Below are 25,234 nucleotides of genomic sequence, written 5' to 3'. Positions count from 1 at the left end.
TGTAACCCTGGACAAGCAGACCTGATTCAACTTGTCAACTAACCATCAAGCCCTCAATGAGTTGAATGAGGTGTGTTTGTCAAGGGCTACAACGAAACTGTGTAATGCCGGCGGGGTACTTGAGGACCTGCGTTGGGAAACACTGCAGTAGAGAAGGCTTTTTAGGTAGTTCATTTAAATGTTGGTCCTAATTCCCACCTTTAATGACAACATTTTCCTCAAGAGGTCAAAGGTCATCTTCCTCAGGTCCTGTTTGATTTCATTAAAGAAGGTTATTAGTAGCATACAGTGTGAGGGCCTTTCTGTTCTTGTATGTATCATTAGTCAAGCACCTACATTTTGGACTATGTCTACATAAGTGTGTATGACCACAGGTGTTTTAATTTGAATGTTGGACAAGGTTATAGTGTTTGATCAAACATTGGACATGTAGGTTCGAGACCACTCAGATATAATGGCAACCTGTTCTTCCTTGATTTACTATGAATCGGATGAGCACATTGTCAATATTGGGCCAAATTCAGCACTATCATGAATAGGCCAAAGGCTAAGGGTCACTTTTATTATCGTAACCATAGTAATGACCTTATGACCTGTTGATGCCAAAATTAACATCCTACAGGACACATTGTCTGGTCACAATGTATGGGTAGTTAAGTGTTAAATCTATGCCCTTATAATGAAAATACAAAGTAATGCATTCCGTTAGATTCTTTTTTATTTTGGGCATTTATTCCCATGTGGCAAAGCTTAACATTCCAGGCATTGAATTCCCAGACGTTCTGTCCATGGCAAAGAATGGCTAATTGATTATACAGGTGGGGAGGCTTACCTTTCTCATCTACAGTGCTATCTATAGTATGTGCTCCTATATTTACAGCGGCGGCTGAGCACATGACTGTTGGTGTCACTGTGTTTGGTATGTAGTTGCCATGCCATTGAACTTACATAACTAGCCTCACAGTGATGTTTGGCAAACATTTAGCTGAATTTGAAATGTTTTTCTGTTGTTTTTGGTGAGTGAAGTACCCTATAGTAATTTGGTTAGCTGGCAATATTAGATAAAGTAACGCGACATCAAGAACTGTGTAATAGACTGTGTCAAATATTTCAAAATGATAGATGTTCAACCTGACTGTTTACATCTACAGTGTGCGTGAAAAGACACAGGTGTGGCATTGCTGTTCATAAAGCAGAAAGACAGAAGTGGAGTGTTTCTCGTTAACGGGACGAGGAAACTGCTTCGGGGCGGTAACAGGAAGAGCACAGCGGCTTACCATTGGCTCCCATCCATCCCGATCTCATGACGCAGACCCATGGGGGTGTGCTTTAGGAGAAATCAGCTGGAGAAACAATAACACAGACGGCTGCCTCATAGGTGGCACAGTTAGAACTAGCAATGGTTAATATTTCACCAAATATCAGCAGTTTTAGGTAAAAGCTCAGAGTTAGTGCTTTAGCTGGATGCAAATCAGTTAGTGAGCAGCCTGCATTCATTGTAAGAGAACAGCGAGAAGAAGGAAGATGCTATCTTTGTGACAGCGCTGAGTTTTTGGGCAACATTCACACTAACGTTAGTTCTCTCAAGGCTCTTGAGTTAGTTGCCAACTAACTCTTCCTCCCTCCACTCCTCTCCCGTGCTCGGTCCAACTACGCGCGGAGTGGCATGTGGGTCAATACCGGAACAGTCGGAAGGTAGGGGGGAAACGTTAGTACAACAGTTTTGCATGCATATGGTCACGTGTTCACTTTGTGTTTCGGTTTGCTTTAGGAGATTATGAAATAATCTCACTGCTTCCGAAAAATTGGAACTGTCAACAATAGGCTACAATTAGACTCTTCGCTCCGGGAGACTTGTAGGCTCCAATGTAACAACAATAATGACGGTAGTGTTTTTTGTGCACAGGTGTCCTGGTGCTTGAAAGCTGCTTTCATTTCGTTGTGGTGCAGCAATAGGCTGGGTGCGTTACGCAAGAGTATCAATGCATCTATTTTGGGTTGTATCCCACTTACCCGCTACATTAACATGCTTTGGTCTATCAATTCTAACTCGATTGACGTTGGATTTCGTATAGTTTCTTGTATATTTTGGGGATAATTCTTGTCAGCACTGGAAATGCAATGAAGTAGCCTATCAGTTTCCTACAAGATTGGGTCTCATACAGTAGAAAAATACAAATGAGCCAGATGCTTGGTTATGAATGGCTGCACAGACAATCAGTCAAAACACCCTCCATTGATCTTATGGTCTGCAGCAGTTTCTTGTTTCCCTCAATGTTTTAACATGCACTATTTCATAGAAAATCTAAATACCAGTTCAAATTGATTGTTGATTTATGATCAACATGACACACAATCTGCCCCTAATAGTGATCCAGGTCATTAAGAGGGTTAGATTACACTATGTGGCTGTACCAGTGTCACAGCTAAGGAGACTGTCAGTCAGTACTCCAAATCCCATGTTAGAATCGTGTTTTGGTTATATGTTGGCCAAACCCAATGTGATGTGCGGAAAGGTGACATTTTCTTAGGGAGGACATGAGAGGTAGTGTACTCCCCAAATATGATGTTATAAACACATAGCATTCCATCTTCTTAGGCCCTGTGCTCAGGAAGTAGAATTTAACATTGTGCTAAAAATAAATGGTCTGCAGCTGCTGTCATTGAATGCCTACCTTTAGTTTATATTCTATATTCTATACCTTATCATATGTATTAATTCTAGAGGATACAGGACAAAGCAAGCCACTATAGTGACCAGGGCCTGTTCTGTCTGTGTCAACAGTTAGGAGATAACATGCTGCATTGACCCACATGGAAGAGGCAGCCAGCAGTGTATGGTTTGACTGGCTACCGCAGTGACAGACAGTGAGGGAAAGAGAGGCTAGTGAGGGTGACTGTGGCAGACAGGCAGAGTCGTGCCCAATGCCAGAGGCTGAGTATGCCAACCCTGACAGAGCAGAGGCACCCAAGCTGAAGGCCTGAGCTGAGTGGAGTGACACAAGAGTGACAAATATCCTGCAGTCCAAGGTAACACTGTGTTCATGTGGACAGTTGGTTTCCTGGTACATTTGTGAGTGCAATGCCTTCACCTTAAAAGCGGACAACAGTGTGAGTGTTGCGAGGGAGGTTCTTCTAATGATAAGTCGCTTCTTTTGAGATGACAATGACAGTTACAGTTTGTGTGTTTTTAAGTGCATTTGGTGTTTACATTTGTCTAAGCAGTTAGTGGTAGTCCCAGGTGATGTTTTGGTCACGTGACGTGTACCTGGCGCTTATGAAGCACTGCATGCATATTGAAGTGTGTGTGTGTGTGTGTGTGTGTGTGTGTGTGTGTGTGTGTGTGTGTGTGTGTGTGTGTGTGTGTGTGTGTGTGTGTGTGTGTGTGTGTGTGTGTGTGTGTGTGTGTGTGTGTGTGTGTGTGTGTGTGTGTGTGTGTGTGTGTGCGCCAAAAATCCAGGACAGTTTACTAGTACAGGATGATTTAGCTGGGTGCCCTTCCTCTCCCCTGGACCTGTATACAGCCAGGCAAAGGCAGCAGACTAGACCAGACTACCGCCTTATATAACCAGTCTGTGGCCCCCCTCGCCTGTGGCAGCCGCTGTCTCCACAGATCCCTCTGTCTGTGTTCTCTCAGACACACACACACAGAGATGCACAGATCCACAGACACGGCACTGCTCTTCGGTATGCAGAACTGCATCAATGCAAAGCCTATGGTTCACATTTTGCGAACGTGTGACCGTCCTACCTACCAGCCATTAGTAATTTTCCATGAAGGGAGGAGACTTGGCGACTCAGTTTAAAATGTCCCAAGTTTATGCAAATGTCATACATTTATAATAACACATCTGTCTTTCCATACTTGGGATTGTTTTGTGTGTGTGTGTGTGTGTGTGTGTGTGTGTGTGTGTGTGTGTGTGTGTGTGTGTGTGTGTGTGTGTGTGTGTGTGTGTGTGTGTGTGTGTGTGTGTGTGTGTGTGTGTGTGTGGCGGGAGGTCATCCTCAGAGGGGTTTTACAGGCTGCCAGCTGTGTCATGGTGTTAGGGTGAACTCTAGCCCTGAGGAAGAGGAGGAGGTGGGGGAGGAAGAGCAGGATGAGAGATCGGGTTTATGGAGCGCTGGGGTCGAACGGCTGCTACCACTGGAACGGTTACATAACTCAAAGGGAGAGAGATGAGGGAGTGGAGAGAGACGCGTCTGCCTGCTGCTCATCGCATGGCCCTAACAGAGAGAGAGAGACACACAGAAAGAGAGAAACAGAGGGGAGTATGGTGGAAAGAGAAATGGGTCATTCCATGTAATTTCAGCAAGCCTTGTCAACCACCACTGCAGATTGCTCTGAAATTGTTTCTGTAGCTAGAAAAAGATAAGATTAGCATTCCTGTGACATTATTTAATATAACATTTGATCTCTGAGAAATTAAGCTAATTGTTTGCACCCAAATTGGCCATTTTTAATGTACAGTATTCATATAAAATAAATATTGTACCTAACATCCGATTAGGACCATAATTCTTCTTAACAATTAGTAAGACTTGAGGAATCCAATAAAATGATCAATAGCTATCCACAGATACCCCACGCCAATCTCACCCCAACAACCAGTATACAGTATCAGTTCTCTTTGTCTGACAATGTGGAGCTGCCGCTTGGAGTATTGCTTCTTCAACCTTTAATGTATTCCCTGTGAATCTGGTGATGGTATCAACTCCTAAATATGTGGGAACTGCACTATTTTTTTAGCAGCATTATGGTGAAGCACTTTACAATTGTGACTCACCACCTGACTTCGGTCTTATGTAGCAAAATGTGAAATGGTGTTTTTTTTACATTGGATAAAAGTAGACTCAGAGCTACAAAATGGTATATCATACACTGCATTTGAAGAACAATGGGAAAGTAATTCTGCTTTGAAAGTTGATCAACTTGAAAAACTAACTTTTGAGAAAATAGCCTTTGAATGTTTTGGTATCCAGTGAAGAGCTCTTCTTTGTCTAAACCCATTCAGCATCGTTCACACCCTCTTAAGCTTTAGCCCCACCCATCTCGTTTCGCTCTCGGAGCGCACACTTGACGCTCTGGCAAATTATTTGTTTACCTCTAAATAACATGAAAACAGCCTAACCAGCTCCGCTGGCAACAATTTCATTATGCTTTTTTGCAGACATTTACTGACACCGGCCATATTCAACAGGTGTTGTACACACGTCACGTAACGTTAGCTAACGAGCCAGCCAGCTAACGTTAGCTAGTTAAACAACAATGAACAAAGTGCCAACACTGCCTAACATTAGGCTTTAACTAGAAAAGCAAACAGCTCTGGGAAACTAATAATAACCTCTGCTAGGGAGCCAGCCAGCTAAAGTTAGCTAGCTAGCCAACAGTACACTTCAGCTTAAGACATATAGCTAGCTAGCTACAGTTGAAGTCAGAAGTTTACATACACCTTAACCAAATACATTTAAACTCAGTTTTTCACTATTCCTGACATTTAATCCTAATAAGAATTCCCTGTCTTAGGTCAGTTAGAATCACCACTTTATTTTAAGAATGTGAAATGTCAGAATAATAGTAGAGAGAAAATATTTATTTCAGCTTTTATTTCTTTAATCACATTCCCAGTGGGTCAGAAGTTTACATACACTCAATTAGTATTTGGTAGCATTGCCTTTAAATTGTTTAACTTGGGTCAAATGTTTCAGGGAGCCTTCCACAAGCTTCTCACCATAAGGTTCATTTTTGGTGAATTTTGTCCCATTCTTCCTGACAGAGCTGGTATAGTAACTGAGTCAGGTTTGTAGGCCTCCTTGCTTGCACACACCTTTTCAGTTCTGCCCACAAATTTTCTATGGGATTGAGGTCAGGGCTTTGTGATGGCCACTCCAATACCTTGACTTTGTTGTCCTTATGCCATTTTGCCACAACCTTGGAAGTATGCGGTCATTGTCCATTTGGAAGACCCATTTGCGACCAAGCTTTAACCTGTTGAGGACAGACGTTCCGCTAGCAGAACCCCGTTCCGCCTGCGGAACCCCTAGCTAACAGCCAATGGCATCGCACGTGCGAAATACAAAACCAACTAAAATACCACAATTCAGTTTTCTCAAACAATCAGCTATTTTACACCGTTTTAAAGACAAGACTCTCGTTAATCTAACCACATTGTCCGATTTCAAAAAGGCTTTACAGCGAAAGCAAAACATTAGATTATGTCAGGAGAATACCCAGCCAAAAAATCATCACACACCCATTTTCAAAGCAAGCATATATGTCACAAAAACCCAAACCACAGCTAAATGCAGCACTAACCTTTGATGAACTTCATCAGATGACACTCCTAGGACATTATGTTATACAATACATGCATGTTTTGTTCAATCAAGTTCATATTTATATCAAAAACCAGCTTTTTACATTAGCATGTTTTGTTCAGAACTAGCATACCTACTGAAAACTTCCGGTGAATTTACTAAATTACTCATGATAAACGTTCACAAAATACATAACAATTATGTTAAGAATTATAGATACAGAACTCCATTATGCAATCGCGGTGTCAGATTTTAAAATAGCTTTTCGGTGAAAGCACATTTTACAATATTCTGAGTACATAGCCCGGCCATCACGGCTAGCTAATTTGACACCCACCAAGTTTGGCCCTCACCAAACTCAGATTTACTATAAGAAAAATTGGATTACCTTTGCTGTTCTTCGTCAGAATGCACTCCCAGGACTTCTACTTCAACAACAAATGTTGTTTTGGTTCGAAATAATCCATAGTTATATCCAAATAGCTCCGTTTTGTTCGTGCGTTCAAGTCACTATCCGAAGGGTGACGCACCGGCGCATTTCGTGACAAAATGTCTAAATATTCCATTATCGTACTTCGAAGCATGTCAAACGCTGTTTAAAATACATTTTTATGCTATTTTTCTCGTAAAATAGCGATAATATTCCAACCGGGCGACGTGTTCATTCAAACACTGAAAGAAAAAAATGGAGTCGTCTCGTGCACGCGCGCCTCATTGTCATTGTTCTCAGCAGGACCACTCACAAAAACCCCTGCTGTTTTTCGCCCAGAGACTGGAGAGCTCTCATTCCACTTTCTGGCGCCTTCCTAGAGCCAGTGGAAGCCTTAGAAAATGTCACATTACAGCAGAGATGCTGTATTTTTGATAGAGATGCCCTAGAAGGAGAACAAATTGTCAGACAGGGCACTTCCTGTATAGAATCTTCTCAGGTTTTGGCCTGCCATATGAGTTCTGTTATACTCACAGACACCATTCAAACAGTTTTAGAAACTTTAGAGTGTTTTCTATCCAAATCTATTATATGCATATTCTAGTTTCTGGGCAGGAGTAGTAACCAGATTAAATCGGGTACGTTTTTTATCCGGCCGTGAAAATACTGCCCCCTATCCCAAACAGGTTAAATGTCTTACTCACGTCGGCCATGGAGAACGAGAGCCCACAGTCCTTGGGAGCGGGCCGTGTCAGTGGCATGGTGTTATCCTCAAAGCAGGTGAAGAAAGTGTTTAGCTTATCTGGGAGCAAGACGTCGGTGTCCGTGACGTGGCTGGTTTTCCCTTTGTAATCTGTGATTGTCTGTAGACCCTGCCACATACAGTACCAGTGAAAAGTTTGGACACACCTACTCATTAAAGGATTTCTTTATTTTTACTATTTTCCACTTTCTACATTGTAATCTGATTTGCCGAAGGGAGGGCGGTGGGGGGCCTTGTAGGTATCTCGAAAAGGCAAGTAGCAGTGATCTAGTGTTTTCACTTAACGAGTACCACAGTGTCACGTCCTGACCAGTGAAAAGGGTCATTTGCCATAGTAGAATGGTCAGGGCGTGGCAGGGGGGTTGTTTTGTGTGTTTTGGGGTTTTTTGGTTCAAGGGGAATTTGTTCTAGTTTTCATTTTCTATGCTTCGTTTTCCATGTTTGGTCGAGTATGGTTTCCAATCAGAGGCAGGTGTCTTTCGTTGTCTCTGATTGGAAGCCATACTTAGGCAGCCTGTTTTCCTTTGGGTTTTGTGGGTGGTTGTTTTCTGTTTAGTATGTTTGGATACCTGACAGAACTGTTTGGCTGTCGTTTGTTTTTCTTTGTGAAGTGCTTTTTTCATTCAAAAAATAAAAGATGAGCACTCAACACGCTGCGCCTTGGTCTGTTCACTACGACGCACGTGACAGAACCACCCACCAAAAGAAGACCAAGCAGTGTGGGAGGAGGTACGTGGAGTCATGGACCTGGGAGGAAATCCTGGCTGGGGCAGGACCGTGGACAAGGCCGGGAGAGTATCGCCGCCCGCCGGAGAAGATCGAGGCAGCGAAGGCGGAACGGCGTTACTGGGAGGAACGGCTGGAACGGCAAGAGGAGGCTGAGAGGCAGCCCCCCCCCCCAAAAAAATTGGGCGGGCATACGGGGAGTTTGGCTAGGTCAGGAGGGAGCCCTGACCTAACTTCCCGGGCGTATAGGAGAGAGCCGTGGAGCAAACCGGAGCCAGTTAAGGAGTCAAGCGCTGAGTTCGACGCAAGATTCCGGGAAATGGTACTGGCGGAAAGGGCACTGCGGAGCGGGCGTGCAGAGGGGCGAGAAATGCATTACGGTGTGATGCGCACTATCTCGCCCATCCGCACGCACAGTCCGGTGCGGTCGGTATGGGCTCCGCAGCGTTGCCATGCGAGAGTTGGCCGGCAGCCAGGAAGAAGTGCGCCGGCTCAACGCATCTGGTCTCCAGTGCGTCTCCTCGGCCCAGTTTATCCTGCGCCTGCTCTACGCACGACAGCCCTCATTCCCCAGCACAGCACAGTTCGCCCTGTGCCAGCGCTCCGCCCGTGCTGGGCTACAGTGACCATCCAGCCAGGACGGGGTGTGCCAGCACTGAGCTCCAGACCTCCGGTGCGCCTCCACGGCCCAGTGTGCCTTGTGCCTGCTCTGCGCACCCAGTCTCCTGTGCACCTCCCCAGTCTGGTGAGACCAGTTCCAGCCCCCCGTAGGAAGCCTCCAGCGATGATCCATGGCACAAAGCCTGTAGGGATGATCCATGGCAAGAAGCCTCCAGTGATGATCCATGGCACAAAGCCTCCAGTGATGATCCAAGGCACGGAACCTACGGCGACGCCCCTCAGGCCAGAGCCTCCGGCTATGCCCCTCAGCCCGGAGCCTCCGGCTACGCCCCTCAGCCCGGGGCCTCCAGCGACGCCCCTCAGCCCGGGGCCTCCAGCGACGCCCCTCAGCCCGGGGCCTCCAGCGACGCCTCTCAGCCCAGGGTCTTCAGCGATGGTCTGCAGCCCGGAGACTTCAACGACGGTCTGCAGCCCAGAGCCTCCGGCGGTGGTCGGCAGCCCAGAGCCTCCGGTGGTGGTCGGCAGCGCAGAATTGGGGCTACGCCCAGAGCCACCTCCGTAGCTGGAGGATTGGCGGAAGGGCTTGGGGTGTAGCACAGGAACCGTCGTAGACGGTGGCCACCCTCCCTTCCCTCCCTGTAGGTTTGGGGTTGTTTTTGTTCGGGGTGCAGTCGGGGTCTGCACCTGCGTGGGGGGGGGGGTACTTTCACGTCCTGACCAGTGAAAAGGGTCATTTGCCATAGTAGAATGGTCAGGGCGTGGCAGGGGGGTTGTTTTGTGTGTTTTGGGTTTTTTTGGTTCAAGGGGAATTTGTTCTAGTTTTCATTTGGTGTCTTTCGTTGTCTCTGATTGGAAGCCATACTTAGGCAGCCTGTTTTCCTTTTGGTTTTGTGGGTGGTTGTTTTCTGTTTAGTATGTTTGGATACCTGACAGAACTGTTTGGCTGTCGTTTGTTTTTCTTTGTGAAGTGCTTTTTTCATAAAAAAAATAAAAGATGAGCACTCAACACGCTGCGCCTTGGTCTGTTCACTACAACGCACGTGACACACTGTCAATGTGTTGATCGAACTTCGCTAGCGTTTTCCTCAAATTTGCTTTGTTAAAATCCACAGCTACAATATGCAATATGCAGAATATGTGGTTTGCATAAAGTCCAGTGTAGTTCCTTGAGGGTCGTCGTGGTATTGACTTGAGGGGGAATATACACTGCTGTGACTATAACCGGAGAGAATTATCTTGGGAGGTAATACGGTTGCCATTTAATTGTGGGGTATTCTAGGTCGGGTGAACAAAAGGACTTGAGTTTCTGTATGTTGCCACAATTATGCCATGAGATATTAATCATGAAGCATACACCCCCGCCTTTCTTCTTCCCGAAGAGTTCTTTATTCCTGTCTGCACGATGAACTGAGAACCCAATATGTTACAGTCCCTATCCCTCGCCCTGAGCTCATCTACTTTATTGTCCAGAGACTGAACATTAGCTAGTAATATACTCAGGAACCGTTGGATGGTGTGCCCGCCTCCTGAGTCCGACTAGTAGTCCACTTCGAATACCTCTTCTCCGCCGGCGGTGATTCGGAGCAGCCTCTGGAATAAGTTCAAATGCCCTGGGGGGTATGAACAAAGGATCCAATTCGGGAAAGTCGTATTCCTGTTCGTAATGCAAATGCGTTAGCGCCGCTCTGATATCCAAAACTTATTTCCGGCTGTATGTAATAACATAATGCAAAAAACATTCTGGGTTAATAATGTAAGAAATAATACACAAAAAAACATAAGACTTCAAAGTTGCTTAGGAGCTAGAAGCAAAGCTGCCGTGTCTGTCGGCGCTGTCTTACATAAGGGAATAATATGCAGACCTAAGCTTGTCCCCTACCTTCCCGCCTTTGGGACAAACACTCCGATTGTTAGGGCGGAGACATGAGCATCTCGTAATTATATACAGATCTCTGGTTTCAGCCTCTTGTGAATTGTAAAGGGAAGTTGGTGGTTGCACAGTTAACTGTTAGGATGCGGGATTTCCCTAAAGTAATTATATAATTACTTCTGTCTGAACAAAATCATTCAAAATTCTTCACCAGGGACCATGACAGGCACAGAGAACCATTAGTTTACTTAAAAATGTTTTGCTGTGGATTGTTTCAAATCACAAGTGTGTTTGGGAAGCTAGCGATTTGAGTAGTGCGCGTGGCAATAGGTGTATCTGAGTCGCGGCTGTGAGTGAAAAGCATCAAAAATATGTGCGAAAATAATGTGTCTTGAGTATAAAATGTTGCATCAAGAAGGGGAGGGGAGAGGGGCGAAGATATGGTGCGTCTCTCTCCAGAATGCATGCTTACAGTGCCTTCGGAAAGTATTCATACCCCTTCACTTTTTCCTCATTTTTGTACCTTACAGCCTTAATTTAAAATGGGTTAAATATTCTTTTGAAATCCTCAGCAATCGACACACAATACTCCATAATGAAAAAGCGAAAACAGTTTTCTAGGAATGTTTGCAAATGTATATAAAAAACAGTATTATTCAGCACCTTTGCTGACTCGAAATTGAGCTCAGGTGCATCTTGTTTCCATTGATCATCCTTGAGATGTTTCTACAACTTGATTGGAGTCCACCTGTGGTAAATTCAATTGATTGGACATGATTTGGAAAGGCACAAACCTGTCTTATATAAGGTCCCACAGTTGACAGTGCATGTCAGAGCAAAAATCAAGCCATGAGGTCGACAAAATTGTCCGTAGAGCTCCGAGACAGGATTGTGTCGAGGCACAGATCTGGGGAAAGGTAGCATTTTTGAAGCGTTGAAGGTCCCCAAGAACACAGTGGCCTCCCTCATTCTGAAATGGAAGATGTTTGTAACCACCAAGACTCTTCCTAGACCTTGCTGCCCGGCCAAACTGAGCAATTTGGGGAGAAGGGCCTTGGTCAGGGAGGTGACCAAGAACCCGATGATCACTGACAGAGCTCTAGAGTTCCTCTGTCGAGATGGGAGAACATTCCAGAAGGACAGCCATCTATGCAGCACTCCACGAATCAAGCCTTTATGGGAGAGTGACCAGACAGAAGCCACTCCTCAGAAAAAGGCACATGACAGCCCGCTTGGAGTTTGCCAAAAGGCACCTAAAGACTCTCAGACCATGAGATACAAGATTGTCTGATGAAACCAAGATTGAACACTTTGGACTTAATGCCAAGCGTCATGTCTGGAGGAAACCTGGCACCATCTCTACGGTGAATCATGGTGGTGGCAGCATTATGCTGTGGGGATGTTTTTCAGTAGCAGGGACTGGGAGACTAGTCAGGATAGAGGCAAAGATGAATGGAGCAAAGTACAGAGAGATCCTTGATGAAAACCTGCTCCAGAGTGCTCAGGACCTCAGACTGGGGCAAAGGTTCACTTTCCAACAGGACAAAGACCCTAAGCACACAGCCAAGACAACGCAGGAGAGGCTTCGGGCCCAGCCAGAGACCAGACTTGAACCCGATCGAACATCTCTGGAGAGACCTTAAAATATTTGTGCAGCAACGCTCCCCATCCAATCTGACAGAGTTTGAGAGGATCTGCCGAGAAGAATTGGAGAAACTCCCCAAATAATGGTGTGCCAAGCTTGTAGCGTCATACCCAAGAAGATTCGATGCTGTAATCGCTGTTAAAGGTGCTTCAACAAAGTACTGAGTAAAGAGTCTGAATACTTATGTAAATGTGATATTTCAGTTTTTATTTTGTATAAATAGAATTTCTAAAAGCCAGTTTTTTTCTTTGTCATTATGGGGTATTGTGTGTAGATTGATGAGGGGCAAAAAATATTTAATCAATTTTAGAATAAGGCTGTAACGTAACAATGTGGAAAAAGTCAAGTGGTCTGAATACGTTCCGAAGGCACTGTATGGAGGAATTGTCTTAACTTACTATGTACACCACAAATGTTTTCTTCGCCTCACACAAGTCAACGAAGTCTGTTTTTTAACATCCATTGCAAATGATAGTTCTCCAGTAGTTAGAAAAATCTTTACAACGCTCCCGCCCTCGATAATCACTAAGCCGTGTGAAAGAGCAAAATTCCATGATATGATGAGCCCATATATCTAGTGGAAACATCTTAAAAAAACACATTTTCTTCCCGAGCTCCCTTGTGCAGGAATCTCTGAGGGCCTTGAATAGGCTAGTAGATACAATGTTGCAAGTTCGCTGCCAACCGCTTCAGGCCTGACAGATAGAAAGGGAGGCAGACAGGTGGAATACAGAGATGAATGTGATTGAAAGGACTGGAAATTATCAATAAAGAGTTGCATCATGCAGCCCTTATGTTTTGATTTCTAAGAGATTCCCAGGTTTATAGGCCTTTCACAACTAAATAAATAATGGATTTTATTGTGATGGCTACATTAAATGGATTTGTGTTTTTAAAATGTAGATGTTCCGAAGGTGTGCTGAACCTGTTTATGTTAATTAATTAATTATTACCCAGAGACCGGCAGTCATTTGCATGCCATTTACCGTCTGACATAATTTCATGACCACCACAACCCTTAATGTCAATATTGTGATTTCGATATGAATTTAAATAATTGTGTAGCAGTAACACACACACATATGCGCGCACACAACATTGCGTCTTTGTCTATCTTACACGTAGAACCTCCTCAAATACAAACATTTCCTACTCTTGCATGGGCCAGTGGTGAGAGAGCTGTGACACACTGACATTCGTGAATGCCTCACGCAAATTCACTTACACACTCTGTCCTACACATACAGTATGTTCTCTTCCACCCCCCAACTCAACCTCCAGCACACAACACCTTCATTGGCATACTTGGGGGGAGAAAATAGGGATGCAAATTTCGTTAAATTTCTCTGCCAACTAACTGACCCTCATTAACCGGTCAACAAACGGTAAATGTTTTTCCAAACATTAAAATGACATGACCAATAGAAAATACTATCAGAGATATGTATTTAATGACGAGATGCTTGTTTCCACCCAGGCGACAAGCTTAGGCCTAAAATAAGCCCATAAAAAAACATTGGACTTATTTTGGACAGATTTTGTAGAGAGTAAAAGCTCTCGCTTCGCCTCTTCCTCTCTGATACTATGCACGCATACAAGGACTGGACATTTTTTTCATTAAGAGTTTAATGGAAACATACAACAATGGAAAGTCTATCATCTTACAGTCAACAAAAAAAAGTCAAGTCTGGTTGCATCACTGCCTGGTATGGCAACTGCTCGGCCTCCGACCGCAAAGCACTACAGAGGGTAGTGCGTACGGCCCAGTACATCACTGGGGCCAAGCTTCCTGCCATCCAGGACCTCTTTACCAGGCGGTGTCAGAGGAAGGCCCTAAAAATTGTCAAAGACTCCAGCCACCCTAGTCATAGACTGTTCTCTCTGCTACCGCACGGCAAGCGGTACCGGATTGCCAAGTCTAGGTCCAAAAGGCTTGTTAACAGCTTCTACCCCCAAGCCATAAGACTCCTGAACAGCTAACAGTACATATGGAAACCCAAACTATTTGCGTTGTCCCCCCCCCTCCTCTTTTACGCTGCTGCTACTCTCTGTTTATTATCTATGCATAGTCACTTTAACTCTACCTACATGTACATATTACCTCAATTACCTCGACTAACCGGTGCCCCCGCACATTGACTCTGTACCGTCACCCCCCTGTATATAGCCTCGCTATTGTTATTTTACTGCTGCTCTTGAATTATTTGTTACTTTTATTTTGTAAGGGCTTGTTAGTAAGCATTTCACTGTAAGGTCTACACCTGTTGCATTCGGCGCATGTGACAAATAACATTTGATTTGATATTGCGATCTCCCTCTTTCCCTCCTATTTTTCCATGTACAACTCTCAGAGAGAGCTGTTGTTGGTCCACTCCTCTTGCAGCTGCTTTGGCCATTACGTGAAGAACTGTTACATAAGGATAAGTTATAGTAACTTTTACGACTCCCTCTATTGCGATACTACCTGACTCACGTAAACCCACGTGCCTCACTGTGTGTCTTAGATAGACAGAGGAAAAGAGAACTAGGGATGGAGCACAGATAAGGCCGTGCGTAGTCAGCCACTACTCACTCAGTTCCCTCGGAATCTCTCAGGCTTGGCTCACTCTCTCCCCTACTCACATAGACTAAGGTAGGTTGTACAGTACAATTTGTTTTGGCCCTGCACCTGAACACCTGCTGCTCAGTGGCTTTGGCAGCTCTAGGACTTCAATGGACGTGGAATATTCCAAAGGGAACATGTTGTTTTTTTTGTAGCTTTTAAGCAAGCCCTGACATTGTTTGTTTAGGCCTGTAACAATATAGTCTCGATCTGTAGCAACTGCGACATACAATGTATGAGAGGAGCAGGAGTTGGTGGGAATGAGTGGAGGTGTGGGTGGGTGGGTGGGTGGGGGTTCAGCGGAATTGCCGCTGTCCATCGTCTCATGTGTCCGATGAATGGGTGCCATTTTTTTGCGTCTACTCTGTGTCCCTGCAGGGACGAAGTGCTACACCGCCGGCATCTATGTCAATGGAAAAATAATAAGCCTATGAATCTTTAAAACGGCCTATTTATGGGACCATGGTTTGTTCAGAGTGGTAGGACAGGATTGCAGGTTTGGTCTGCCCATATCGGCTGTATCAATATCACCTGGGGGAGGGTGTCTTTCATGAGTGCCCCTCAGCAGATGGGATCATCATTCACTCCTCCAAAAATAAAATCTGCCACTGGGGCTGTGCTCTGGTTTATATAGTTGCCTCTTGTTCTCTCCCTCTTTCTCTCCTTCTGTTATGACATAAATAGCCACTCAGTTTTTTATTTCTCTGCCCCCGTACCATGTGTTCACTCTGGAGGAGTTTGGCAGGAGCTGCTCATTACTGGTCAGTACGGACTCGGGCTTCTAGCCTTGGCCAAGCTTTTCTGTTGGTGATTGATTTAGGAGCTACCCTGCCCATTGTCTTGGCCAAAAGCTGTTCAGTATTGTTCCGTTTGTACCTGAATACTTCACTCAAAGACATGCTCTGGAACTTTGGTGACTAGTAAGTCTTTTTTAAACATTCCGCTTTGGTATGGATGTGTCAGTGTGTAGTTCTATATTCTATGACCAGAATTACTTTCTAACCCCTGCTCTCTCCTTCTCCCTCTCCCTCTCTCTCCCAGGGCCCTCTCCATGGATATAGACACAGACTATGAGCGGCCCAATGTGGAAACCATTAAATGTGTTGTGGTAGGGGACAACGCGGTGGGCAAGACTAGGCTCATCTGTGCCCGCGCCTGCAATGCCACCCTCACACAGTACCAGCTGCTCGCCACCCACGTGCCAACTGTCTGGGCCATTGACCAGTACCGTGTGTGCCAGGAGGTGGGCATGGACCCACGCTACACACACACACACACACACACACACACACACACCGGCACAGCCTGAAAATAATTGTCTCGTGGTGTGGTGTGTGCCTCTCCGTCTAGGTGTTGGAGAGGTCACGGGATGTTGTGGATGAGGTCAGTGTGTCCCTGAGACTATGGGACACCTTCGGTGACCATCACAAAGACAGACGCTTCGCGTATGGCAGGTGAGGAATCACACGAACATGCACACACTCACTCACTGAGAGGCCGTGGCTACTTTCGGGTCAGGGTACTTGTTGTCCAGACAGATTTTGGTAACTGACCTAATAACTTAACCTGCCTGGCTGTAATGCAACCCCCTACAATGCAACACCCCCTCTCCAGTGTCTAAGGCCATGTCATTGTAAAGGATTGACAATATTTAATTTGGCTAAAATCTACCCAAATTCCCCACCGTTCACCTCAGGAGACTGAGATGTGGCTTTTGGGCTGAAGCGCACAGACACACACACACACACAGACACACTAACACACGCACTGTCACACGTGGTCATGGTGGCTGATTTGTGCGCACTCATAGTTTCCCTTCGAAATTCAACATATTATGGATGAACTTCTATTTGTGACGCATTAATTCTGCCTGGTTACAGAGTTATTTACGCGTGGCTACAGGGTTAAAACAGAAACAACTCAAAGGTTAACAGTTTAGGCATTAATTCCAAATGGTTAAGGTTAGGGCTGTGGTTTGGGGAGGCTGGCCAACCTCATACCATAAGTATGACATAGCCTAATAGCTACAAAAGTCTCACGTTGCCATACCTCCAAAATCACGTCGTTGTCGCATTAGGGAAGCCTGGTTTGCGTTAAGGCTACTAGGAAGGTAACTATAAATAAATTTTCGCTAAGGGCAGCTGTTTAGCTGGTTAAACAAAGGTTAGCCATGTGAAGGCAAAAATGTATGCCCAAGTCAAGAAAGCTTACCAGCACTTGCCGCACTGGCCGCCTATTTGTGGGTGCTTTTCAAAGCCTATGTCAAACACTCCAGTGAGTGTAATTGGCTCCAACGACTGTAATTTGCTCAATACTAGGGGTTGATAACTAAAGTTGAGATCATTAGAAAGGAGATATTCTATTTTCTACTGTAGGTAGGTAATTCAAAATGAGTATACTCTGTTGTTGCTAGCAATATTCATTAAAACATTTATAACTTTATTTCTTGATATATATACACTGCTCAAAAAAATAAAGGGAACACTTAAACAACACAATGTAACTCCAAGTCAATCACACTTCTGTGAAATCAAACTGTCCACTTAGGAAGCAACACTGATTGACAATACATTTCACATGCTGTTGTGCAAATGGAATAGACAACAGGTGGAAATTATAGGCAATTAGCAAGACACCCCCAATAAAGGAGTGGTTCTGCAGGTGGTGACCACAGACCACTTCTCAGTTCCTATGCTTCCTGGCTGATGTTTTGGTCACTTTTGAATGCTGGCGGTGCTTTCACTCTAGTGGTAGCATGAGACGGAGTCGACAACCCACACAAGTGGCTCAGGTAGTGCAGCTCATCCAGGATGGCACATCAATGCGAGCTGTGGCAAGAAGGTTTGCTGTGTCTGTCAGCGTAGTGTCCAGAGCATGGAGGCGCTACCAGGAGACAAGCCAGCCATCAGGAGACGTGGAGGAGGCCGTAGGAGGGCAACAACCCAGCAGCAGGACCGCTACCTCCGCCTTTGTGCAAGGATGAGCAGGAGAAGCACTGCCAGAGCCCTGCAAAATGACCTCCAGCAGGCCACAAATGTGCATGTGTCTGCTCAAACGGTCAGAAACAGACTCCATGAGGGTGGGATGAGGGCCCGACGTCCACAGGTGGGGGTTGTGCTTACAGCCCAACACCGTGCAGGACGTTTGGCATTTGCCAGAGAACACCAAGATTGGCAAATTCGCCACTGGCGTCCTGTGCTCTTCACAGATTTAAGCAGGTTCACACTGAGCACGTGACAGACGTGACAGAGTCTGGAGATGCCGTGGAGAACGTTCTGCTGCCTGCAACATCCTCCAGCATGACCGGTTTGGCGGTGGGTCAGTCATGGTGTAGGGTGGCATTTCTTTGGGGGGCCGCACAGCCCTCCATGTGCTCGCCAGAGGTAGCCTGACTGCCATTAGGTACCGAGATGAGATCCTCAGACCTCTTGTGAGACCATATGCTGGTGCGGTTGGCCCTGGGTTCCTCCTAATGCAAGACAATGCTAGACCTCATGTGGCTGGAGTGTGTCAGCAGTTCCTGCAAGAGGAAGGCATTGATGCTATGGACTGGCCCGCCCGTTCCCCAGACCTGAATCCAATTGAGCACATCTGGGACATCATGTTTCGCTCCATCCACCAACACCACGTTGCACCACAGACTGTCCAGGAGTTGGCGGATGCTTTAGTCCAGGTCTGGGAGGAGATCCCTCAGGAGACCATCCGCCACCTCATCAGGAGCATGCCCAGGTATTGTAGGGAGGTCATACAGGCACGTGGAGGCCACACACACTACTGAGCCTCATTTTGACTTGTTTTAAGGACATTACATCAAAGTTGGATCAGCCTGTAGTGTGGTTTTCCACTTTAATTTTGAGTGTGACTCCAAATCCAGACCTCCATGGGTTGATAAATTGGATTTCCATTGATTATTTGTGTGTGATTTTGTTGTCGGCACATTCAACTATGTAAAGAGAAAAGTATTTAATAAGATTATTTCTTTCATTCAGATCTAGGATGTGTTGTTTAAGTGTTCCCTTTATTTTTTTGAGCAGTATATATATACAGTGAAGTCGGATTTGTACATACACTTAGGTTGGAGTCATTTAAAACTCGTTTTTCAACCACTCCACAACTTTCTTGTTAACAAACTATAGTTTTGGCAAGTCAGTTAGGACATCCACTTTGCATTTTTCCAACAATTGTTCACAGACAGATTATTTGATTTAGAATTCACTGTATCACAATTCTAGTGGGTCAGAAGTTTACTGTGTTGACTGTGCCTTTAAACAGCTTGGAAAATTCCAGAAAATGATGCCATACCTTCAAACTCAGTGCCTCTTTGCTTGACATCATGGGAAAATCAAAAGAAATCAGCCAAGACCTCAGATTTATTTTTTGTAGACATCTGGTTCATCCTTGGGAGCAATTTCCAAACGCCTGAAGGTACCACGTTCATCTATACAAAGAATAGTACGCAAGTATAAACACCAATGGACCATGCAGCCGTTATCCCGCTCAGAAAGGAGACGCGTTCTGTCTCCTAGAGATGAACGTACTGTTCGACTTCCGCCGAAGTCGGCTCCTCTCCTTGTTCGGGCGGCATTCGGCGGTCGACGTCACCGGCTTTCTAGCCATCGCCGCTCCATTTTTTTCATTGTTCCATTTGTTTTGTCTTGTTCCCTGCACACCTGGTTTACGTTCCCTAATCACACTGCATGTATTTATTCGTCTGTTCCCCCCCATGTCTTTGTGTGAAGTTGTTTTTGTTACGTGTTTCGCGCCAGGCTGGTTTTCCCCCTGTATTCCGTGGTATTTCATGAAGGATGTTACATTGTTAAACATTTGCTTATTTTTGTGACTGTTTCGCGCCTTGCACTTTTTACCTTTGGCTGGAGGTTTTGACGAGGTGGCGTCTGTCTGTTTTATTGCCTCTTCCTAAATAAAGTGTACGCCTGTTCACAACTCTCTGCTCTCCTGCACCTGACTTCTCCACCAGTAGCGCACAACCTTGACACGTACTTTGGTGTGAAAAGTGCAAATTAATCCCAGAACCACAGCAAAGGACCTTGTGAAGATGCTGGAGGAAACAGGTACAAAAGTATCTATATCCACAGTGAAACGAGTCCTATATCAACATAACCTGAAAGGCCGCTCAGCAAGGAAGAAGCCACTGCTCCAAAACCGCCATAAAAAAGCCCGACTACAGTTTGCAACTCCATATGGGGACAAAGATTGTACTTTTTGGAGAAATGTCCTCTGGTCTGATGAAACAAAAATAGAACTGTTTGGCCATAATGACCATTGTTATGCTTGGAGGAAAAAGGGGAAGGCTTGCAAGCCGAAGAACACCATCCCAACCGTGAAGCACGGGGGTGGCAGCATCATGTTGTGAGGGTGCTTTGCTGCAGGAGGGACTGGTGCACTTCACAAAATAGAGGGCATCATGAGGCATGAAAATTATGTGGATATATTGAAGCAACATCTCAAGACATCAGTCAGGAAGGTAAAGCTTGGTCGCAAATGGGTCTTCCAAATGGACAATGACCCCAAGCATATTTTCAAAGTTGTGGCAAAATGGCTTAAGGACAACAAGGTCAAGGTATTGGAGTGGTCATCACAAAGCCCTGACCTCAATCCTAGCGAAAGTTTGTGGGCAGAACTGAAAAAGCATGTGCGAGCAAGGCCTACAAACCTGACTCAGTTACACCAGCTCTGTCAGGAGGAATAGGCCAAAATTCACCAAACGTGTTGTGGGAAGCTTGTGGAAGGCTACCCGAAACGTTTGACCCAAGTTAAACAATTTAAAGGGAATGCTACCAAACACTAATTGAGTGAATGTAAACTTCTGACCCACTGAGAATGTGATGAAAGAAATAAAAGCTGAAATAAATAATTCTCTACTATTATTCTGACATGTCACATTCTTAAAATAATGTGGTGATCCTAACTGACCTAAGACAGGGAATTTTAACAAGAATTAAATGTCATACAGTTGAAGTCGGAAGTTTACATGCACCTTAGCCAAATACATTTAAAAGAATTTTTTCACAATTCCTGACATTTAATCCTAGTAAAAATTCCCTGTCTTAGGTCAATTAGGATCACCACTTTATTTTAAGATTGTGAATTGTCAGAATAATAGTAGAGCAAATGATTTCAGCTTTTATTTCTTTCATCACATTCCCAGTGGGTCAGAAGTTTACTTTGCTCCTAAGGATGAACCAGACTTGTGGAGGTCTAAAAAAAAAAATCTGATGTCTTTTGATTTTCCCATGATGTCAATCAAAGAGGCACTGAGTTAGAAAGTAGTCATTGAAATACATCCACAGGTACACCTCCAATTGACTCAAATGATGTCAATTAGCCTATCAGAAGCTTCTAAAGCCATGACATAATTTTCTGGAATTTTCCAAGCTGTTTAAAGGCACAGTCAACTTAGTGTATGTAAACTTCTGACCCACTGGAATTGTGATACAGTGAAATAATCTGTCTGTAAACAATTGTTGGAAAAATTACTTGTGTCATGCACAAAATAGATGTCCTAACCGACTTGCCAAAACTATAGTTTGTTAACAAGAATTTTGTGGAGTGGTTGAAAAATGAGTTTTAATGACTCCAACCTAAGTGTATGTAAACTTCCGACTTCAACTGTACATACATACATACATGCATACATACATACATACATACATACATACATACATACATACATACATACATACATACATACATACATACATACATACATACATACATACATACATACATACATTACCAGTCACAAGTTTGGACACCTACTCATTCCAGTGCTGGGTATTTTTATATGCCAAGGAAGACGTACATGTATATTGACTCTCCTCTATCAGACAGACATGATGGGATCATCTTTATCCCTCTCACCCAGACCTTTCAGACATAGCACTGATCCTCACCCAGCCAGCTAGCAGGACTTAATCCACACACATAGACACACAAAATATATATATATATATATATATATATATATATATATATATATATATATATATATATATATATATATATATATATATACTCACTCACTCACTCACTCACTCACTCACTGAGCAGGATGTTTTGAGTGACAGAGTGTGCATGCGTGAGCGGTTGTGTGTGTTGCATGCGTGTGTGTGTGGCTCTGTGCGTTTTCAAATTGTCAGTGACTCATTGTCTGTGTGTGCTCAGCCAGCCTGCAGTCAGCTGATAGCACAGTGCCAGCTCAGCTGTTCTCTGCCTGCCCGTCTCTGCCCGTCTGTTTGGGCGTTGTGGGGCTCAACATCTTGCCCTAAACCCGCTATCAGATAGCCATGCCACCCCATGCAAGCACCCTTATTTTTATTTTATTTTTGTATTATTTATTTCACCTTTATTTAACCAGGTAGGCTAGTTGAGAACAAGTTCTCATTTACAACTGCGACCTGGTCAAGATAAAGCAAAGCAGTGCGACACAAACAGCAACACAGAGTTACACATGGAATAAACAAACATACAGTCAATAACACAATAGAAATGTCTATATACAGTGTGTTCAAATGAGGTAGGATAAGGGAAGTAAGGCAATAAACAGGCCATAGTGGCAAAATAATTACAATTTAGCAATTAAACGCAGGAGTGATAGATGTGCAGAAGATGAATGTGCAAGTAGAGATACTGGGATGCAAAGGAGCAAAAAAAGTAAAAAATAACAGTATGGGGATGAGGTAGCTGGATGGGCTATTTACAGATGGGCTATGTACAGGTGCAGTGATCTGTAAGCTGCTCTGACAGCTGATGCTTAAAGTTAGTAAGGGAGATATGAGTCTCCAGCTTCAGAGATTTTTGCAATTCGTTCCAGTCATTGGCAGCAGAGAACTGGAATGAAAGGCGGCCAAAGGAGGAATTGGCTTTGGGGGTGACCAGTGAAATATACCTGCAGGAGCACGTGTTACTGGTGGGTGCTGCTATGGTGACCAGTGAGCTGATATAAGGCAGGGCTTTACCTAGCAAAGACTTATAGATGACCAAGAGCCAGTGTGTTTGGCGATGAATATGAAGCAAGGGCCAGCCAATGAGAGCATACAGGTCGAGGTGGGTAGTATATGGGGCTTTGGTGACAAAATGGATGGCACTGTGATAGACTGCGTCCAATTTGCTGAGTAGAGTGTTGGAGGCTATTTTGTAAATGACATCGCCGAAGTCAAGGATCGGCAGGATAGTCAGTTTTACCAGGGTATGTTTGGCAGCATGAGTGAAGGAGGCTTTGTTGTGAAATAGGAAGCCGATTCTAGATATAATTTTGGATTGGAGATGCTTAATGTGAGTCTGGAAGGAGAGTTTACAGTCTTAACCAGCCACCTAGGTATTTGTAGTTGTCCACATATTCTAAGTCAGAACCGTCCAGAATAGTGATGCTGGACGGGTGGGCAGGTGCGGGCAGCGATCGGTTGAAGAGCATGCATTTAGTTTTACTTGCATTTAAGAGCAGTTGGAGGCCACGGAAGGAGAGTTGTATGGCATTGAAGCTTGTCTGGAGGTTAGTTAACACAGTGTCCAAAGAAGGGCCAGAAGTATACAGAATCGTGTTGTCTGCGTAGAGATGGATCAGGGAATCACCAGCAGCAAGAGCGACGTCATTGATGTATACAGAGAAAAGAGTCGGCCCGAGAATTTAACCCTGTGGCACCCCCATAGAGTCTGCCAGAGGTCCGGACAACAGGCCCTCCGATTTGACACACTGAACTCTGTCTGAGAAGTAGTTGGTGAACCAGGTGAGGCAGTCATTTGAGAAACCAAGGCTGTTGAGTCTGCCAATAAGAATGTGGTGATTGACAGAGTCGAAAGCCTTGGCCAGGTCAATAAATACAGCTGCACAGTATTGTCTCTTATCGATGGCGGTTATGATATCGTTTAGGACCTTGAGCGTGGCTGAGGTGCACCCATGACCAGCTCGGAAACCAGATTGCATAGCATAGAAGGTGTTTCCTAGCCTCATTGCAGTAGGCAGCTGGGAGGAGGTGCTCTTACTCCATGGACTTTACGGTGTCCCAGAACTTTTTGGAGTTTGTGCTACAGAATGCAAATTTCTGTTTGAAAAAGCTAGCCTTTGCTTTCCTAACTGCCTGTGTGTATTGGTTCCTAACTTCCCCCAATCAACTACTTATAGGCATGCTCACACTGTCCTCTCTGTGTACAAGAGTATTTGATAGGGTTTGTTATTTGATCATAGGGCATATATATACTGCTCAAAAAAATAAAGGGAACACTTAAACAACACATCCTAGATCTGAATGAAAGAAATAATGTTATTAAATACTTTTTTCTTTACATAGTTGAATGTGCTGACAACAAAATCACACACAAATAATCAATGGAAATCCAATTTATTAACCCATGGAGGTCTGGATTTGGAGTCACACTCAAAATTAAAGTGGAAAACCACACTACAGGCTGATCCAACTTTGATGTAATGTCCTTAAAACAAGTCAAAATGTGGCTCAGTAGTGTGTGTGGCCTCCACGTGCCTGTATGACCTCCCTACAATGCCTGGGCATGCTCCTGATGAGGTGGCGGATGGTCTCCTGAGGGATCTCCTCCCAGACCTGGACTAAAGCATCCGCCAACTCCTGGACAGTCTGTGGTGCAACGTGGCGTTGGTGGATGGAGCGAGACATGATGTCCCAGATGTGCTCAATTAGATTCAGGTCTGGGGAACGGGCGGGCCAGTCCATAGCATCAATGCCTTCCTCTTGCAGGAACTGCTGACACACTCAAGCCACATGAGGTCTAGCATTGTCTTGCATTAGGAGGAACCCAGGGCCAACCGCACCAGTATATGGTCTCACAAGGGGTCTGAGGATCTCATCTCGGTACCTAATGGCAGTCAGGCTACCTCTGGCGAGCACATGAATGGCTGTGCGGCCCCCCAAAGAAATGCCACCCCACACCATGACTGACCCACCGCCAAACCGGTCATGCTGGAGGATGTTGCAGGCAGCAGAACGTTCTCCACGGCGTCTCCAGACTCTGTCACGTCTGTCATGTGCTCCGTGTGAACCTGCTTTCATCTGTGAAGAGCACAGGGCGCCAGTGGCGAATTTGCCAATCTTGGTGTTCTCTGGCAAATGCCAAACGTCCTGCACGGTGCTGGGCTGTAAGCACAACCCACACCTGTGGACGTCGGGCCCTCATACCACCCTCATGGAGCCTGTTTCTGACCGTTTGAGCAGACACATGCACATTTGTGGCCTGCTGGAGGTCATTTTGCAGGGCTCTGGCAGTGCTTC

General features: G+C 44.9%; 1 protein-coding gene across 3 annotated transcripts in view; it reads left to right on the top strand.

The window, feature by feature from the left end:
• LOC106580155 (rho-related BTB domain-containing protein 2) overlaps positions 1 to 25,234 on the top strand; it is a 95,430-nt gene that overhangs the window by 29,700 nt on the left and 40,496 nt on the right. Inside the window, exons 1-3 of one of the 3 annotated variants that reach the window (XM_014160895.2) lie at positions 73 to 1,695; positions 16,014 to 16,215; positions 16,323 to 16,426. In XM_014160895.2, the coding sequence (XP_014016370.2) occupies positions 1,667 to 1,695; positions 16,014 to 16,215; positions 16,323 to 16,426 (335 nt within the window). In that variant the 5' untranslated portion in view covers positions 73 to 1,666. Of the gene's footprint in view, positions 1 to 72; positions 1,696 to 15,395; positions 15,893 to 16,013; positions 16,216 to 16,322; positions 16,427 to 25,234 lie in introns of those variants that run through there. The other 2 variants (XM_014160897.2, XM_014160896.2) reach the window with 2 other exon arrangements.

This window comes from Salmo salar, chromosome ssa20, assembly GCF_905237065.1.
Source record: "Salmo salar chromosome ssa20, Ssal_v3.1, whole genome shotgun sequence".
NCBI lineage: Eukaryota > Metazoa > Chordata > Actinopteri > Salmoniformes > Salmonidae > Salmo > Salmo salar.
Note: the sequence above shows the minus strand (reverse complement) of the source record. Positions and strands in the feature narration are given on the sequence as shown.